The 19,732-nt window shown below is 37.8% G+C and overlaps 2 protein-coding genes across 3 annotated transcripts; one reads left to right on the forward strand and one right to left on the reverse strand.

Annotated features, from left to right (window-relative positions):
* Positions 1 to 2,356: 2,356 nt before the first annotated feature.
* Positions 2,357 to 8,008, reverse strand: LOC121805624. Of its 2 annotated transcripts, XM_042205554.1 has the most exons (11): positions 7,737 to 7,755; positions 7,285 to 7,370; positions 6,928 to 7,162; positions 6,662 to 6,748; positions 6,397 to 6,566; positions 5,731 to 5,873; positions 5,157 to 5,331; positions 4,488 to 5,082; positions 3,670 to 3,782; positions 2,814 to 3,057; positions 2,357 to 2,743 (listed from the first exon to the last, which is right to left on the reverse strand). In XM_042205554.1, the coding sequence occupies exons 2-11, from the start codon at positions 7,332 to 7,334 to the stop codon at positions 2,519 to 2,521; spliced, it is 2,037 nt and encodes a 678-aa protein (XP_042061488.1). In that variant the 5' UTR covers positions 7,335 to 7,370; positions 7,737 to 7,755; the 3' UTR covers positions 2,357 to 2,518. The 2 variants fall into 2 exon arrangements, with proteins under 2 accessions (XP_042061488.1, XP_042061487.1); XM_042205553.1 differs by lacking the exon at positions 7,285 to 7,370 and having other exon boundaries at positions 7,737 to 8,008.
* Positions 8,009 to 8,867: 859 nt separating this feature from the next.
* Positions 8,868 to 19,510, forward strand: LOC121801963 (protein SHORT ROOT IN SALT MEDIUM 1-like). Its single transcript, XM_042201453.1, has 21 exons — positions 8,868 to 9,104; positions 9,199 to 9,372; positions 10,572 to 10,844; positions 11,008 to 11,108; positions 11,390 to 12,106; positions 12,201 to 12,246; positions 12,820 to 12,912; positions 12,977 to 13,032; positions 13,179 to 13,296; positions 14,230 to 14,441; positions 14,516 to 14,579; positions 15,623 to 15,796; positions 16,419 to 16,446; positions 16,566 to 17,656; positions 17,758 to 17,832; positions 18,003 to 18,077; positions 18,178 to 18,501; positions 18,671 to 18,868; positions 18,946 to 18,987; positions 19,078 to 19,140; positions 19,224 to 19,510. Exons 1-21 carry the CDS (start codon positions 9,027 to 9,029, stop codon positions 19,311 to 19,313), a joined length of 4,092 nt encoding a protein of 1,363 aa, XP_042057387.1. The 5' UTR covers positions 8,868 to 9,026; the 3' UTR covers positions 19,314 to 19,510.
* Positions 19,511 to 19,732: the final 222 nt, after the last annotated feature.

Consider the following 19,732-nt stretch of genomic DNA (forward strand, 5'->3'; position numbering starts at 1 on the left):
AAACAAATTAATCTCACCAAAAGAATCTATCATGCCATTGGAGCAATGCCCCGTAGCTTCTTTAAATAACGTTTGGCCGTACGGCAGTCTCGCGAAACTAGTGGAGGCGCCGATAGAGAACTATCTAATCAGATTTCCAGCATCGATAATTGAATCTCTGAGTTGATACATCTGGTTGAAGTTGCACTGCTTTAAAAACGTAAGTTCCGACGCTAACACAATAAACCAAAACACAAACAACCAAGACAATGAATTCCCGTTTGAACGCCATCGACTAAAATCTTATCACAAGACACGACGAAACACAAATATATAGTATAGTACTACTTCTTCCATCTCTGAAAAGGGTATGAACTATTTCGGGGAAGCAAGTAGTATTATAGTATAAGATGGTCATCGAATTTTAAGTTTGAAAGGATTAGCTATCAATATTGGTCTTCAATAATATATCAATACTAATCTTCAATGAATGTACTTGCAATTACTAGATTTATAGTATATGATTTAATTTTCTTATGGATTTTCTTGTAATTACTAATATGAATTTATTATGGATGTAATTTACCTTGCAAGTTTGTAGACCAGTTGTTCATAAATTAATATTACTCCCTCTATTTGAGACGTATTCAAATTTTAAATTAATAGTAATATAGTACTATTTACGGAGTACTTATTATTTAAACGGATTAGGTTTTCAAATAATTCTTTCGGTCAACCAATTTGTAATTTGTTTACAATTTCATATCATCTGAAATTCAATGTTTAGATTTTTGATTAAATACTTTAAATAAATCACTAACTTACTAGTGGAGTACTATATAAACATTTTTCTTCTTATTTTCTCGTCGCCGTATATTCCGCCCCCAAATCGAAGCCTTAAAAACTAAAATCAATAAAACCTAGCCGTCGCCGCTGCCTCCTCCGCCGCCGGAGATGAAGATATCGGCTCGCGTGCTTTCGACAAAACCTATCCCTCTGTCTCGAGCGGCGAAGCTCGTCTCCCGATTCGCCGCCGTGGAGAACGACTCCTCGCCTGCAGTTTCCATCTATTTGGAGCGAACCTCCGACGCCTTCAACCGCCTGCTGCAGTCCCACTCCAAGACCGATGGAGATTCTCCGGCGAAGAAGAAGAGGAAGAGCGGTGCGGCGGAAAACGGCTGCAGTAAACAGATTAAAAAAGAGCTGAGTTGATTAATTATGTAGCATTGGGGCTCAATTTTTTCATAGGTTTTGTTTTTCATTCACGTTAAAATTACTTTTTTTTTCATCTTTTCCGTTGAATTTTTGACTGTCGAATTTGCTATTAAAAATCAATTTTGTGATGATTAAGAAAGAGTAAAATTGGTTTTACTTTTCTTAATGTGGAATTTGATGCTATTGAGGATCAAATTACCATAAATTGGATAATTACCGAAGATGAATTCTAGAGTTATACGTACTAATACTAAATTGTTAGATCTTTAAGAAAGAGTAATCTTGTTTTTCCCTTTTCCTAATGCCGAATTACGAGAATACTTGTAAAGTTGAAGTTACTGAAGATGAAATTGTTATAATTGAATAATTATTAAAAATAAATTCATTAAGCATTGCAGACCATGAATTGAGAAACAAATAGTAGGAGTATTAAACATTGAAAAGAAGTATTCCCTCCATAGGCTATTACAGTCTCGGTTTGTCATTCTCGTGCGATTAAGAGTTTTGGTTTGCCATTCCATTCCTTTCGTGCTTTGGAGTATTGGTTTGCCATTTTAATTTGTTTGCGATTAACTGTATCAGTTAGCTATTTGAATCTGTATGCGAATAGGAGTCTCGGTTTTCGTTTTGGAGTCTTGGTTTGCTATTTCGTTTCGTTCGCGATGAACAATTTCAGTTAGCTATTTGTACACAAATAAAAGTCCCGGTTTGCTATTTCAGTATGTTTGCAATTACGAGAGTTGGTTTATTTTTACCATAAACGGCAAGGATGGATGTTATCACCACCATTCATTGATTTTTATACAAGTTTATTAGTACTATTATTTTGTATTTACATTTATGTGTGAGCACAGATCCCTCATAAATAAAAGGTCTAACATCGTCTTTCCAATGTTAAGTTAGTATAAAGTCTTATCAATGTATCAATATAACATCAACAAAAATAAAACAAACATATAATAACGACTTTCAAATTTTGATCAAGCGATGTCCATTGTATAAAGTTTATCGTGCCTTTCTAATTGGATAAATACAAAACGGGCTAAAATAGGAACAAGACTTGATATTATTAGAAATTCCCACAAAGTATATCATATTCATGAAATGGATTATGCTAGGATGAGATGAGCAAATATAGTTTTATGGTCCCAGTTTGTTAGTGTTTTTGGAAACAGTTCTTCAACATTTTTACCACATTAGACAATTGATACAATTTAAATATGAAATCTAAAAATATATTTTTGAAAGCTGCCTGTCTCTAAAACTCAAGTCATTGAGCAAGATTAGTATAGAAAAATATTTACATGATAGCAAAATGCTGTGATTATTTCCTCTTTTTGTCATCTGGCTTGACAATCCGCACAGGAGCAGCTGGTATTCTGATCCACCACTCCTTCAACCGTCTCATCCCTCGTTCGGTACCTGCCCTTCGCAACGGCATATATCTCGTGGAAAACTCGAGAAAACACATCAATATCACATATCTCACTGGCACAAATACAAGCCCCATAGCCATTGCAAACAACAACACAGTCAGCTTATCCGTCGCCTGCCAATCACCACAACTATATATCACAAACAAATGCAAGTGTTAAATCATCAATTAGTAAGGGTGATACCTGTGGTGCGACAGCAAAGAGGAGTGCTCGTATTTTGAGAAGAGCGATGTTTACACTTTGGATGAGCGACTCGAGTTGAGTTACTGCTTCTTGTAATATTATCAGCTGCTCCACTGGATTCTTGCTAGGGGGAGGTACAATTTTGAATGCCTCCACTTGTCTTCTTTTCCAAACGTACTTGAGCCAGAGCATCACGAGTGCCAAAAATACGAAAACAGATGGTACTAGATACTTGGCCCAACCCCTGAAAGTTGCAGTGTGCCTTTAGATACTTAATACAACTTGCCTCATTACAATGCTACATAAATGGATGATAATGTAAATTTGGTCCAACCCCCTTTTTCAGATGCTACACAAAAAGTTCCCTCAGGGGGGGCTCTGGACTAAAAGAATTGTTGGGGAACAGCAAACATCCATCTCCTATCGACTGATTACCAATATAAACATCGTAGGTGGTCAACAGAGTGGCTAATTCTAGAATTTTAGAGAGCATTTTTCTCATATCTTGCTTGAAAGTATGGACACCAAAAAAGGTGAATGTCTTCTTAAAGCCGGCATTTAGGTGCAAAAATATATTTTAAAAGAACTGAGCAAAAATGTGCAAGATTATTGGAAGAATACTCCTGAGACCTTAAACCATTGAAAAAAGAGATTAACAAGACCATGCAAGGTGCAAGCATACATGCTGATAACTGATCAGTTGGTAAAAGTTAAGCCGAGTTATAAGGTTTTAATTGTAGTCTGTGATGTGATAGGAGTTTTAGCAAATCAAACATTTTTGACAGCTTGTAGCTCGAAGTGTTCACAGAATATAAGTAGTGCAGCAGTGTAAGAAAAATATGATATCGGTTCTTACCAAACTATCAAATAGCTAAATATTGCGATGAACGTCACTGACTTGTAGGGATTATTCCAGGAAGCCAAACGGTCAATCCGGCTATATATCTGAATAACCGGGAAAAGCAACTCCTACAGACAAATGGGCTTCTTATCAGGAGAAAAGCTAGGAACATCTAACAAGATATATGTTCCCCAAGAACATTATTCACATTAATGACCAAAGAAAGTCATATCATGCGTAAAAAGCTAATGCTGGCATTTTCCAAGTAAGAGGAAATATGATCTCATATTCTCATGACATGCAAAATAATCACTGTTAAATTTTCCTTTGTGAACTCTATCATTAGTCATACATATTAGCAGTAAGAAATGGGTGGAATTCAGGCTGCATTTATGGGGGGCATACTTCACATATTATGCGGCTAAAACTTAATATAACTTCTCTGCCACAAAAAACATTTTAGGAAAATTACTAACAGCGTTCCATCTAAATTGGAAACACAGCTTTCAGTATAATCGTAATGGGAAGTAGATAGTACTATATTACGACAATAAGACTTCTTACTCAGTACCTTTCGGATAAAGTAGAAACAGAAAGTACCATATTTTAATAGTCTAGAAGACCAAGTTAACTTACGAAAGCAATTAATTAGCCAATCAAGGAAGCACCATTGATTTAAAATACACAATTAATAGCTTATAGCATCATACAGATTATATATCTGCCAAAAAGGATAGAAAGCTTCACTTATATGTGTAAACTTGCATGAAGAAAAAAGAATTAAGTAATAAAAAGTGCAACTGGCAAAGCATGTAATATTGTAAAAAGGGAACCTTCATCACTGCTACATTGGTATCGATTCCTTCAACTTTCACTTGATCAACAGTTGCTTGAGCAGCTTCAGCCTTTCCAGTGTTCTGTTCCAACTGCTTCACAACAGCTTCTAGAGGATTTGCTTCACCAACACGAAGATTTCCAGCAGGATATGTTGCTTCTACATTTACTTCTCCCTCTTTCGGAGAAATAATTTTTAGTCTACTAAGCGTAAGAAGTGCAACAGGGAATATGGGCCGCCTATTTGCATTTGGAGAAATAGAAACCTCTTGTTGGCCAGCACTAGGGTTTATGAGGGCCATTTGACTCGCCAGAGTTACCATTATCATATCTCCACCTGGAAGACTTTCAGCCAAGTTAAAACATAACAAAGTCTTGTAATTGGACGATGAGACACGGAAGGCCTCTCTAACTGCATGAAACCGAAAAATTCCAAGAATTGCCCAAGCAAGCACTTCTGATTGCTGGTTTCCTTTTAGATGATATTTTCTATTGAACCTGTGGGCACGCAAAATCTCCAGACATATATCCAGCCAGTAGTCTCTCCTTGAGCAACCTTTGAATTCAGGGAATTCCAGATAGACGGGCTCTGCCCTATACCAAAACTAGAGTCAAGACTCAAAAGATAATTATTTGAGATTGCATGTATAAATGAGGTAGAGACATACATGGTTGTTGACTTGTACATGACAGCTTTATCAAAAAGACGAGCACCCAAGGGTCCAGTTAATTCAGGCTTTACAACTTGTTTTGTGTCAGTTGCTAGATCATATTTTACAGCATTGTCATATAAACCAACGCCAGGCTCAAAGTAGAGAGCATAGTTTGTCAATGTCAACCGCCCTGAAATGATCAAACAAGATTGATAATAAGATAATACAAAATGAACATTTGAAAGAACAAAACTAGAGTAAATCAAATCATTATACACAACATAAATCATAGCTCAAACCTTTGAAATTGTGAAACCGTCTAACAATTACATACTTTTCAAAGTTGATAAATTCAGCTATTCATTATTTAGTAAGTATAATCATGTTAAGATGTACTCGAGGAAATACAGCAGAACATACTAAAACAATGCAGAGTCATTAAGGAAAGAATATACTTGTTGTGTCTGAGGGAATAATTTTATTTCCTGAAGTGAACCATTCAGATGTTACAGAGAAACTTAGGCAGTTGCAAAGGGTCTTAATGGTGTTGACCAGCTAAATCAGCTCCAAAAGTGAGATTGCAGCTAACCTGGCCATGCAGACATCCCAATATGTTGCAAAACTGGTTGTGTAGGAACCGTGCCATCAATATCTATAATAACTTCATCATCAGCAAGTGCATGAGAGGCAGTGATCTGTGGTCCCAATGCATTTTGTGCGGACTTTGCAACCCTGCACCACAAGTAGGAGTCACTAAGATTTCCATACCATACATAACCAGCAATCTCTCTAATTTTCAGCTTCTATGCTTCCATCGAAATTCTACCTACTTATCCAGTGAAGCCCAGAAGAAAAGATACATGCACCATACTGTAATTTTTATTTTAAAAAACGCAACTTGGATAAAATTATCAATATTCTGCTTAAAATGAACATGAAACTACAAGTCTATCAGCATGCATACAACACAAACAGTTTTTTGCATCTTTATTTTTGCTGCTTAAAGTATTCAATCAGCCTCTATCATGAAGGCAAGTTGAGGGATTCTGCATGTATACGCCACTAAAGCTAGTTCCATAGTCATTCTGTCATTAAATTTTGAGGCAAGATGCATACAGGGATTATATGCATCTTCAGAGTTAAACAAACTAGCCAACTACTTGACATCTGCTATAAATCAAGTTCTTTAAAAGATCAGGAAAGGCAAATACAGAGTTCATGCAGGAAGTTGGCTAAAGTCAGTGATGCGGCATACTTTTCAAGACTCCGTAGGTATTTGTCGTATATCAGAAAATGAAGTCGGGGACCTGAAGAACTGGTCAGAACATCAAAAAGATTGTGAACAGTGGTTACATCTGCAATAACTGGACAGGCAGGAGCTATCCGAGCAAAAGCCTCTGGCCCAACAGTTTTCTTGTCATCAACCTTCAGTTTTCAATAACATAACTAACATAAACGATGCTGGTATATGAAACAATATAAGTAAAACTTATTACTGAATTCTTTTGAGTGATAACCACCTGAACAGCCATTTTGGTTGAGTTGGAATAAAACAATGACCAACCATCTTCACCCTCCACATCCTGATTGCTGCAGGAAGCAGTTTCCTGAAATAACATATTATTCATGAGACTAAAGGTGAAAGAGAAGTGACAGTAAAGCAGGAATTCACTTCACATCCATCCTCTTGTGAGAAGTGACAGTACTGCATTAGTACAAAAAGTATGCAAACTATAACATGTGATAGACATAATATTTTTGGCAAAAAGATCAGTTCCAGTCATACATTATCTATGAGGTTACTATCAATATGAGGATCCTCCCATGCGACCATCATGTCAAATGTCAGATGGCAAAATTCCTTGTGAATTAAATAATTGGGTCTTGTGATGGCCAAATGTAGTGCTTTAAACGAGCAGAATTCAAGGAAGTTCCTAGCATAGGATGGAGGTTGCCTAAGATTATAAGGTAGCTCTACATCGAATAGGGCCTGTAACTCTTTGGTTGATATGCTGAGAATCCTACAAGAAATTCATAAAGGGTTAGAAATCATTCTTAATATACACATAATTCAGGCACATCATGAGGAATCAAATGAAGTGTCTTCTAACGAATAGTAGCAATCAAATTATTTTTGATGTACCGAGTGGCAATATTCAGCGTGCACCATGGAATTCTCGTCCATAATTCCATTTGATGAAGGGAATTTGCAGGTGAAGTAACACTCTCCTTAAAAGAAAATGTTATCCTTGTCAAGCATTAACATAATGCCAACAACATGTCTGCCCATACGAGTCATTATAACATACTCGAGTCATTATAAAGTATGCTGTTCACATGTTCATTGTTATTCCATTTCCAGAGATAGAGAGCAGTCATACACAAATAGTTGGATATTTCAAAAACAACTTGAAGTTGGAATTACTTCAATTTGTGTGTATGCTGTCGCCTAAAATAAACTACATTCCAAATCCATTGCTCCAGCAAATCAGGAAGAAAAAAAAAACAAATCAAAACCTAGCATTTCACGACAACATGTTTTCAGAATTAGAATGGCGTAAAACGGTGAGAAACAAAGTTGACAAAATTGATTACTTAGAGCAACGAGCGACGACGGAATTGGCGTGAGCTGAGAGAAAAGGAAGCGGCTGATTGTCGCTCGGCGGATTCTTCAAATCGGCGTCGGCGCCGCCGTCTCCGCTGGTCTTCTTCGAGAAAATTGATTTCAAAATCCAGAGGCTGTCGTTCTTTGGCGCCGATTCTGCATTCTCCGTCTCCATTGATCTCGAAATCGTCCGCAGAAATCGGAAAACCCCGAGTTTTTGAGGATTTGGTTGCTGTTTTTAAAACTTTACGGAACCACGTAGTTTGAATGTATATTGGCTTGCAACAATACTATAAGAGTGTTTTTTCTTGACTTTTTTTTATTGTTATTTTAAGTTTTGGTGTTTCGTGTTTTGTTTCACATTTTCTTGTTAGTTTCACAACTGTATAGTAGAGAACTCTCTATTTAAACATATAGTACTTTATTGTAATCTCATTAATTATTGCTACTGGTAGAGGTCGATGTTAGAGAATTCGGTCGATGATCAAATGCCGATTGAGACGAAGCTCATCGAACAAACAATCCACGATGCATCCATGCATGCAACTCTCAAGATCATCATGCAACAACTTGTTATCTTTTTGTCAACCACGCTACCAAAAAGTCTCCAACCACTTAAATGTTCAGATGATCTGCGACTAGCCAATCTCGGGTAGACATATGCTCATCAGTAGTCCTTCAATGTAGCTTTGACACTAATGGATCTTATGAGTTTGGCAATACATGACTCTTTACTTTCATGCATCACCTTGCTTCTGTCCCGCCTCGATATCACGTCTCCCTTATCTATGCCATCGTCACATGTTTCACCACATGACCTTTGCAACATCTACTCTAGTTTTGCTCACTGCTCGTATCCTTATTCATTGTTTTACGACCTAACAACATGTGCGTAAAAGAAACCAATCATAAAACATTATAGATTAAAAAAAAAGTAGAATCTGGCCAAAAACAAGTCGAAGAGGAGAGATTTCAACAAAGGAAAAATCCCGGATCCCAAAACTTGGGTGTATACAATATACGGGTCGGGTCGGGTCGGGTCGGGTCGGGTCGTAATGATCCGTGCGGATGGTATATATTACACATACAAATGCACCTGCTTACAAAAAAAACACTAGGGCTTCTGTCAGTTTACTCATTCTTCATCCATTTCCTTTTTAGCTCAGGCCACTCCTCCGTCGTCGGCCGCCGCGCCGCTGCCGGCTTACGATTAGCCGATTTTATTCTAATTTCAATCGATACCGATAATCGCTTGAACTATTTTCCCCTTATCGATTGCCATGTATTCCTCTCGAGGGACCAATCCCTACGGTCAACAGCAACCCTATTCATCGCAATCTTCCTACGGCGCTCAGAACGTAGGCATCTGCCTTAATTAACTAGGTCACAGCAATTGCAGGGCATAATTCACCCCTTATTTATCGTGTTTCCGTCTTCTTTTTTTTTTTCCAGCTGGGTGCTTCGGCGATTCTAGGAGGGCGTCCGCAGGAATCGGAATTTGGCGGGCTTAGGGCTCATGGTCATGTGCACGGGCATTCGTCGGCTGCCGCGGCTGCTACAGGGTCGCCGCAGCAGCAGCATTATGGTGGGCAGTACAATTCAGTGTATGGTTCTGCCGCGCAACAGGTTTGTTTATCTTGAAATTTCAATTTATATGTGCGTCGTAACTGTTGTGATGTGAATCGGTTGAAATGATGGTTTTACTTATCTGAAAATATGTTATGGGGTAATGTCATTTGGTAGAAGGAAATCACGTGTATAAGGCTTCACACAACAATCAATTAAGGCAACATGTATAGGTAATGATGATCGCAGCATTCTTCTTCCACTAGGGTATAGGTAATTGTGGAAGGATCATCAGATTTTTTTTGTGAAAAAAAAATCCCAGATGCTCACTTATTTACCAACAAGAATCCATGATAAGCTTTCTCTAAGTTAATAAATTCGATAGTCCTCTTATTTGTATCAGATACATCCTTAAATGAGATTTCAAATCAGTTTACCCCTGAAAACTAGAAATTTCATGGCAAGCGTTATAGGTGATATGCCTTCTTCCTAGTTATGAACCAAGTCGGTGGTAATTGAATTTGGGATGAGCTGTGGAGTCACTAAGTATGAAGTGGTGGTGGTAAGATCTGAATCATGAGTCTTCTATGATTGGAGTGCAATGGTTTTACTCCTTGGTAGCAACAGTGTAAGACGTGAATGAAAAAGTAAAGGAAGGAAAAACAAGGTTTTGATTTGTTCTTTGGTAGTTGATACTTGATAGTATAAGAAAAAGTTTTGGACAAAAGGTTCAGAAGCCTGGCATATTAATCTTTCTTAATATTTCTATGACTGCCCGTGCATGGTTTCTATTAGTTGTAGGTTTGGCTGGAGCGTAAAATGGCATGTGTTGTTTGTTTTGGTTCCCATAAATTACTCAAGCCTTAAATAGATCATCACAGACTTCATGACTTTGTTTTCTCTTTAATTTTATTTGTATCTACTATCTAAATTGAACTGGTACAACCATGTTACCATCGGCTGTTGAAAATTTAATAAGGGTATCCTGCATGGGGAAATTTAGACTGAAAATCATGAAATTCACATTCAATCAAATTCCTGATTCAAAATACAACCCTCACACATTTACATTTTGGATACATTTTCTTATGTGTTGCCGCTTTTCTATCTATTCTCGAAATCTTTTGTATAGATATTTTCTTTCTTAGCTAAAGAGAAATTCACTAATTAATTTTTCCTTGTCTAAATTCACACTTTAAAGAGCTACAAATTCTAAGTGTGTTAGGTGCTATCTGATATTTGGCTGTACCCCTTTTCAGATTTCTCCAATGGGCAAAGGATCTGTTAGCACGACATTAGAAAGCCGAGGTAATTATGGGTCTTCCATCCCAGACTCGCCTAAATTTGGCACTGCTTATGTCCCGTCGTCAAGCCGTGGGTATGGTCAGAAAGTTGATCAGTTCCTATCTGAATATCCATCAATTGAAAGGCGCCCGTATGCTGAACGGCATAGTGCATATCTGGGGACAGATTTGCCCAGTGAAACCCTCAGTAGATATGTCGATCCTGTTTCTTTTGGAAATGAACATCAGGTATAGAGTCGTGCAATGTGCTTAATTTTTTTGCATGTTTTCTTACTAAAGGAATTTATGCTTTTTGGCCATATATACTCGTCTCTTTCCCAAATCAAATCTATATCATTTTTCAGCTTGCACAGATATAGAGACTTTTTTGAATCATTTAATGTTTTCTCAGTCTAAGATGTACGATCATGTGGAGCAAGCAACAATGCTTAGGCAAGAACAGGTGCTAAAGGCTCGTGGACTACAATCTGCTTCTGCTGAAGGAGGATCTAGGTATGTCGAGCATAATTGCAATTTTTTTCACTTATCGCAGTCATATTAGTTTCATTAGCCAATAGCCAAAAACATTGCTGATACTATTCTGCATATTTCAATTTGTGCATGCCATGATCATACTATTAGAAACTGAAATTAACCTTGTATGGTACTCTTCCGGTTATGGATATGATTTGAGAAAATCATTCACATCGTAGACTTGCACACACCATTCTGTGTGCAGTTTCAATAAGTGGTATCATATCTAGTAGACTGAGTGGAAATCAAATTTCTGCCAGACAAGCGGATTATCTTGCAGCAAGGGCCTCTGTTCGTCATCCTGGCCAAGATCCCATTTCCTATGGTGGGAGGATTGACCCTGATTTACGTGATCTTTCGATGGTGAACCCGTATGGTGGACAGCAGACTGCTTCGATTTTGGGTGCAGCTCCTCGTGGAATTGCAGATGATCTCATCTATGGCCAAAGCTCTTCAAATCCTGGCTATGGTGTGAGCTTGCCTCCCGGTAGAGACTATGGAGCTGGAAAGGGACTTCATCGCTCACCACTTGAATCAGATTATCCCAGTGGTACATTGGGACGCGCAGCTCACCACAGACTTGATGATCGAAATGATGAGAGGGGCACATATGGTCGAGAGCTGGAATTAAGGGATAACCGGGATTTTATGCGTGAGCGAGAAAAAGATAGAGAACGAGAGAAGGAACGACTACGAGATCGTGAACGTGAACGAGAACGTGAAAGAGAACGCGACAGGGAACGTGATAGAGAGCGTCTGAGGGAGAACGACAGAGAACGTGAAAGGGAGCGCGAAAGAGAACGTGAAAGAGAAAGGGAGTGGAGGGACAAGGAGAAAGACCGGCCACACAAACGTGGACTTGAATTGAGGCGCGAACCTACTCCCCCTAGGGTCTCCAGGGACCGTCGTGGTCCTTCTCTTACAAAGGATGCCAGATCTCAGAGGCGGGAATCCCCACGTCGTGAAGTACTGAATAGGTCGATCCTGTTAATTGCATCATATAACCATTCTATTGTTTAGCAACTTGTCTGTCTTGCAGCCCTCCTAACTTGGTATTTTATAATGCTGAAGGCATCATTCTCCTGTTAAAGAAAAGAGGAGAGAATATTCGTGCAAGGTAAAGCAATGCAATAGCCTAAAGAACCTTACTTGTTAATTCTACTTCACGGACCTCAGCACATGGGTCATGAGTGGCATCCCCTGGTAGATTGTTGTCTGGTTGCTGATTCAGGGAACTTTGCTCAAAGATCCACGTGGCTTTGATCGCTTACTCTGATGCATTTTCCCTAGCTTATTCCTCAACCTATACATATTCTCGATACCTTTCTTCATCATTCTTTTCTGTTGCTAACTCAGTCTTCAACATCCTGTTTTCACTTAGGTGGTATGACCTCCTGTTATATTTTCTCATAATTTTTTACTTCCTTAGCCATTGGTCAAATTACAGGCTTTCAATCTTGAGACATTATCTAGACTTCCTGTCAATCATGTATGCATGTGTTTTTTTAACAAGCAACTACTTTTATTGTTGCTTGCCACTGCAGCTATCACGTTATGAAAGGTTGTCCGCATCTACCCTGTTAAGATATATGTATGGTGGTATTAATTGTCTTTTTATGTAAATTGAAAAGAGGCTTATGTATTAGAAATTTGGAAAAAGGTTCCTCAGTGTGTTACATGTTTTTTGCAGGTTTTTTCATTTAGCTTTATTGAACCTGAGAGAGATTATTTATCATTGGACAAACGATACCCACGACTATATATATCTCCAGAATGCTCCAAGGTACTTCTAATTTTCACCCAGATTATTTTGTCCAATTTAAATTATACTGATTGTCTGGTTTTAGGTACTTGTACATTGGCCCAAGCAAAATCTGCAGCTCCCATTTTCAACTCCTGTGAGGTAAATCCTTTCCAACATCTTCCTATTGAGTTTTGACCCTTAGGCATTTGGATCTTCCTTCTTACATGATGTTGTGATTGAAGCATCATTTGTACTTTTAATTAACTTTACATGAAGATAAACATCTGGCATGATCAATATCACAGCTTTGAGCATGAATTTGTTGAAGATGAGAGTCCTGTTGAGAAGAAAGAACTACTTTCCCCACCGCTGATTTCTGACATGGCAAAGGAAGGAGGCCAAACTACTACCTGGAATGCCAAGGTTGGCTTTTATGCTGTTTATTAAATGCACTGCAATGTTTGCCAATCAATGATAGTTTCTAGGAGTTAGAATTGATCACAAACTGCGACTATATTTTTAGCACAATTAGTTCCTCAGTCCAGATTTTTATGTACTTCGATTGCCTATTACATTGAAGAATCTGCTTGTTTATTACTCCCTCCATCCCCGAAAAACAGTCCCCTATTTCCATTTTTGTCCGTCCACCAAAATTAGTTCTATTTTTAGAAACCTTTGACCATACATTACATTATTAATAATGTGGGGCCACTAACACTACTTTTCTCTTTCTCTCTCTCCCCCTCTCTCTCACTTTACCAATTTCACATTAATATTTATGATGTCTCCAAAGTCTATATATTTAGAGGAGGGAGGGAGTATTTTGCAAAAAATATTCTCTATCTACATTTAATTTTTAATCTAAGTCCGTTCTTGATTGCATTGGACATATAAATGGGTTACCTCGGCTTCTCACAGTTTTCAGTTTGTCCATAATAAAACTCTAGATCTCTTTCATGGTGGAACTGAGTTACTGAAGGAGTATGGTGTTGGATTTTATTGGTGCTGTCAGCCAGTTTTGAATACCTTAGTACCCCTGAATTGCGTGTGAACTCAGTTATATATGCAGTTATGCTCACCTTCAACATCTACAGTTAAGTTGGAAGTCTTTTGGTAAAGTTGCCCTTTCTAGTTGTGAACTATAAAATGCACCAACACATAACAAGTAACAACTTTAATCTTAATATATTCCAGAAAGGTTACCAACATTCAACTGACCAATTCATGTCTAACAATTTATTGCATATTGGTTTTGTACAATTTCTGAAGTTGTCATTGTTGGTGGAAACTTGGTGCATATTGCATGGGTGAAAGCCTCATTTATATCCTTTTTCTCAATCTTATCTGTGCTGTCAGATTCTCTTGATGAGTGGTCTTAGCCAAAATGCTCAGGCAGATCTGTCATCTGAAAAGACCCGAGGCGACCGCATCCCCCATTTATGCAATATTCTTAGATTTGCTGTTCTAAAAAAGAATAGTTCTTTGATGGCCATTGGTGGGGCATGGGATACAGTTGATGGAGGGGATCCATCAGTTGATGACACCTCTTTAATACGAACAGCGCAGAGGTTTGTTCATCAACTAAAATCTTTGAAATTGGTGTTGTGTTTCTTGGCCACTGCTGAAATATATCCCTTTCTAGGTATGCAAAGGATGTGGCGAATCTTGATTTGAGCAACTGTAAGCGCTGGAACCGTTTCCTGGAGGTCCATAACTTTTCATGTTCTTCTTTCTAGTTATTGTGTGTTATACTTAAGTAAATTTCTCGCTCCAGAAGTTTTAGTTCTTAGTCTGAATACATTTATGATATACTCCCTCCGTCCCAAGTTACTTGAGTCGTATTCCATTTTGGGTTGTCCCAAGATACTTGAGTCATTTCTTTTTTTAACTAAAATCAAAACATCTAATCACACCTACTTTATTCTTTCTTTTACTTTACACTCTCTTCTTTATCTTACTTTATTCTTTCCTCTACCTTATTTAACTCATTCAATACAGCTTTCTTAAATCTCATGCCGAAAAGAAACGCCTCAAGTAACTTGGGACGGAGGGAGTATGTTACTCTGTTAACAGAATGCAAGGATTAATTATATTTTGTGTTGTTATGTGGTATGCAGTTGAGAGGTGGAGTACCTAATGAGATAGTTGAAAAATAATTATAAATACTTATAAACTAATGTCTTGAAAGTTGAAATTTAGTTGCAATGATATTTTCTTGATCGAACATAACGGTGTTATTTAAAAAAATTTGGTATATATTGATATGACTGACATGAATTTATCACTGTTATTTGTTACTACTACTTTATTATGATATGTATGTTTTAAATAATTTTATTAGAAGTAATGGTGGCAATTTTTTTATGTGATATACTCGCAGGTAATTGTGAATGATCCCTCATATCCTTGTGAGATTTTAACATACACATATATAGTGTTTTACGTTATTGCATGTTACAGACAATATACATGTTCTATTTTCTGATTATGAAACCAAGCTTCTTCATTCACTGAAACATGAACAATCCTGGATTCTATAAACTTGTAACTACTTCTCCCCGCATTGTTGAAGAACTTAAGCAGTATGAGACAACCAGGAACCATTGGGCAATAATGACTCCGAAATATGTCCAGAAGCTTAAGTTGGTGTCGTACAAATCTCGAGAGGAAAAAGTGTAGAACTAAAAGAATTGCTTGTCTAGTGACCTTCCATGATGAGTTGATGACATTAGGTTTTCATTTTATGCAGATTCATTACGACAGAGTTGGAAAGGATGGACTCTTCAGCCACAGAGAAATGACTGTGTTGTATGTTCCAGATATTTCTGACTGCCTTCCTTCCCTAGAGTCTTGGCGTGATCAGTGGGTTAGCCACAAAAGAGCTGTTGCTGAAAGAGACCGACAGCTAAATTTGCAGAAAGAGGTCAGTTTTTTCTTTGGGTGACATATATTTGTGATGATTAGATTATTGGTAGTACTTTGGTCCTAGCTAATTTGAATGAATACACTTAGAATAAATGGGTGTATAACACTGCGGAACTTTGTATAGCTTACTCCACAATACTTATCTGCCCTCGAATCATGATCTTGTTCCTAAGATCCTGTAGTGTTTACTCTATTGATAACGAGTCTAATTAAATTGCGCAAATTGTTAACTTTTTTATGTATCCTGTTTTTGCATGTTAAATATGTTGTGCTTAAATATCTAACCATAGGTCTCACTGCCATAAGTTAGGGTTTTTATATTCCTTCCATCCATTATAAATAGAGAATTTGGAAACAACACGGGTTATAATGCGGAATTGGTAAAGTAGGAGAGAGATAGAAAGAAAAAGTTACCAAAAGTGGAAGTTGACTAACTTTATGGGACGTACCAAAACGGCAAAAGTGGACTAATTTTTAGGGGACAGGGAAATTATTTGTCAACTCAGTGATGATGTTGTTATGTGTTCACTTTAGATCTATGTTTGTGTTTCCAACTTCCGACTGTTCCATTTTCAATATCTTGGATAATTACTGATTTATCTTTGTTTATTTGATGTTAGAAATCTGCACAAAAAGATGTAGCAAAAGGTAATCTATCTTATCTTTGTATCACATATATTCACGGTTGCACTTATATTGGGTTATTCAAAATTGTATTATGCATCCTATCCAAAAGAACTGATCCTATGTAACTGTTTATCATGAAGATAAAAAGAAAGCTGTGCTTGTTAAAACTGGGACGACAAAAGTTGGACAAGCTGGAGCTGATAGCTCAAAGGTTAAAGATACTCAAAAACCAAAAGCTGAAGAAAAGTTGGTTTCCCAAGAGGGGAAGGAGAAAGAGAAACACATTGAAATTACAGATGCGGTTGGAAGCACTGAGGACGTGAAAAATGTAAAGACTGACACAGTGGCAGGTACGAGTGACCAGAAGGCAGTGGGTGCTAAGACTGGAAAGAAGAAAATTATAAAAAGGGTTGTCAAGAAAAAAGTTGCTACCAAAAAACAAATCACAGAAGATTCTACAAAGAAGAATGATGTACCAGACAAAGAGGATGTAGGTGCTGCCAGCATTATATCAGATGTTGATGGGCAAAAGGATGACTTATCATCTGATCCTCCTGCTATCAAAACATTTATAAGGAAAAGAATCGTAAAAAAGACAACAGGTACTGCCCCTGAAAAGGATGAGTCTACAACTCCTGAGGTGAAGCCTGTCAGTGAATCTGAGGGAGCTGAGGACAATGCAAAGGTTAAATCAGAACCAGGAACTAGTGTAGTGACAGAAGAGAGTGGCAAGAAGAAAATTGTAAAGAGGAAAGTAATAAAAAGGGTTCCCAAGAAAAAGGCTGTCCCATCTGATGCTGACAATCAGGTGGCCGAGGATGATTCTAAAAAGGTCATTCAGCCTGAACAGATTAAGGGGGAAGAGGGTGGACAGGCTGATGAAAACCAAAAGAATGAGGTCATAACCAAAGATAATAAGAGTCCCAGTATAAAACCAACTGTTTCTTCTGATATGCAACAGCAGCAGGTCGAGGAGAAAGGAGACGGTAAAGACTTATCTGGCTCCACAATGGAGGCCACTAGCATCCATCAGAAAGTGTCTCAGAGTGACGATGCTACAAAATTGAATGCAAAGCAAGAGCAGAAGGATGACAAAGAGAGAATAGATGATACTGAGAAAAAGGAATCTATTAGCAAAGCTAATAAAGTGGTAAAAGAGAAAAGGAAGACTGATGAACTACCCCGGTACCCAGGGGTGATTCTTCAGACAAAGGGGAAAAAAGATTCAACAGTAAGTTTACATTTTGACTTATATTGCTTTTGGTTTTGGGATAGTTTCACCTGATCTTCCATAATGCTAGAAGAACTTACTGAATATATTTTGTCTCACAGTCCCGGTCGGTGTCACTTTCTCTTGATTCACTCCTCGATTACAGTAATAAGGAGCTTGAAGAATCAAATTTTGAGGTCTGATCAATTTAACACCCTGTTTTCCTGTCTTCTAATTTGCACTCATGGATCTGTTTGCAGCTGTTTGTCTGTGTGATATATGTTCAGTTTCTTCTTATATGCTAGTTCAAAGTGTCCTTTTGGAGTCTTTAGTATATAACCAACGCTTCTGAACTTAATGGTTGCAGCTATCACTGTTTGCGGAGTCCTTTAATGAGATGCTTCAATATGAAATGGGCTGCCGTCTTTGGGCTTTCCTTCAGGTTAGTTAGCTCCCTAACAACCATGCCAGTTCTGGATTTACCTAGTTTTGTATTTCTCCTATTCTACTTACAAAACGCACTCTTTTATTCTCTATTTCAGAAGTTGCGGGCTAAATTTGTGATGAAGAGAAAACAATGCAAGAGAGAGAGACAAGAAGCTTCTAAGAAGGAGAATGAGGAGGGCTCAGCAATTAAGCGTGCTAAGACAGTTAAGGATGTTGAAGACATCAAACCCACCAAAATTGAGAGTAAAGATGATGCTTGCCAAGAAGACATCAATGTTGTTAAGGAAGAGGCTGCTGCTACCCAAATGGTTGTTGATCCGAAGATTGAAGCTGAAAGTGACGAGGAAGATCCCGAAGAAGAACCCGAGGAGGATGTAGAAATGCAGGATACAACCCATAATCATGTTCCTCCCGAGGAGGCAAGACCATTACTTGTTATTCTATTGGTTGTCTACTAGTTTTAGAACATGCAGGGACATCGGACATTGACCTCCTCTCTTACGTTTGGCCATTAAATATCTTAAGATGCTAATGAGTTTCTTTAGATGTCCTTTATGTGGTAGTTCTAACCTGTTTCTGTCCTTGCAGAAAGAACCCAAAGCAGAACAGATGGACAGTGAAGCTGTAGGCGATACTGCTGGGAATGAACAGAATAAAACACAAGAAACTGCAGGGCAAACTCCAGAGACACCTATCAATCATGATATAAATGATAAAAACAAGGCCGTAAAGAGGGAATCAGAGGCAAAAGCAACCAAGGGTGCTATTGACAAAGAGCTGCTGCAGGCATGTTATTGTTGCTTAACAAATCTTCTATCTTTCTCGTGTGATGTTCTCAATTTTGATCTTTTTTCTTGGAGCAGGCTTTCAGGTTTTTTGACCGGAATCGCGTTGGACACATTAGGGTATAAAACTGACTTGGGGTTTTAACCTCACGCTAATAATATTTATTAGAGCAATACTAATCTGGCTCACTCAATTGGTTCTCCTTTCAGGTCGAAGATCTGAGGGTAATAATCCACAACTTAGGGAAGTTCCTCTCGAACCGGGACGTCAAGGTTTGTTTTCTTTTTGGATATTGTCTTTGAATTAGAACTGTGATACAGAAAGGCATTCTCTGACGAGCATCTTGCACGAATAGGAACTGGTGCAAAGTGCGCTATTGGAGAGCAATACAGGCCGGGACGACCGGATTCTGTACGAGAAGTTGGTGAAGATATCTGGTCTTTGAATTGTTTTTATATATTGGGCAGATTGTTAGATTCTATTAGTTTCAAATTTCTTTTGACATTAGAAACGTTTCTATTTCTGTATGAAATATTTATTTCCCTCTTCCCTTAGTACTTTTCAAGGTAACGGGAGTGAAATAACCTTACAAATATAATTCTTATTATTGTTGGAGTTTATGATATTCAAGTTATGGGTAAAGCAAGCCATAAAGTGACCATCTTTTCCTAATCATGATTTTTGTATTTGAATCAAATTATGTAACAATCAAGTTAGTAAATTCCTTGATGAATAGTTTGTCTTTTTGTTAAAATGCGTAGTAGTTGATAGTTTATACCCCCCCTAAACATTCCTTTTTTTGCCCAAGATATTATAAAATGTTGTTTAGTACGTTAAGTTGTAGAGATGATAAAATAGAGAATG

The sequence above is a fragment of the Salvia splendens genome, chromosome 5 (genome assembly GCF_004379255.2).
Source record: "Salvia splendens isolate huo1 chromosome 5, SspV2, whole genome shotgun sequence".
NCBI lineage: Eukaryota > Viridiplantae > Streptophyta > Magnoliopsida > Lamiales > Lamiaceae > Salvia > Salvia splendens.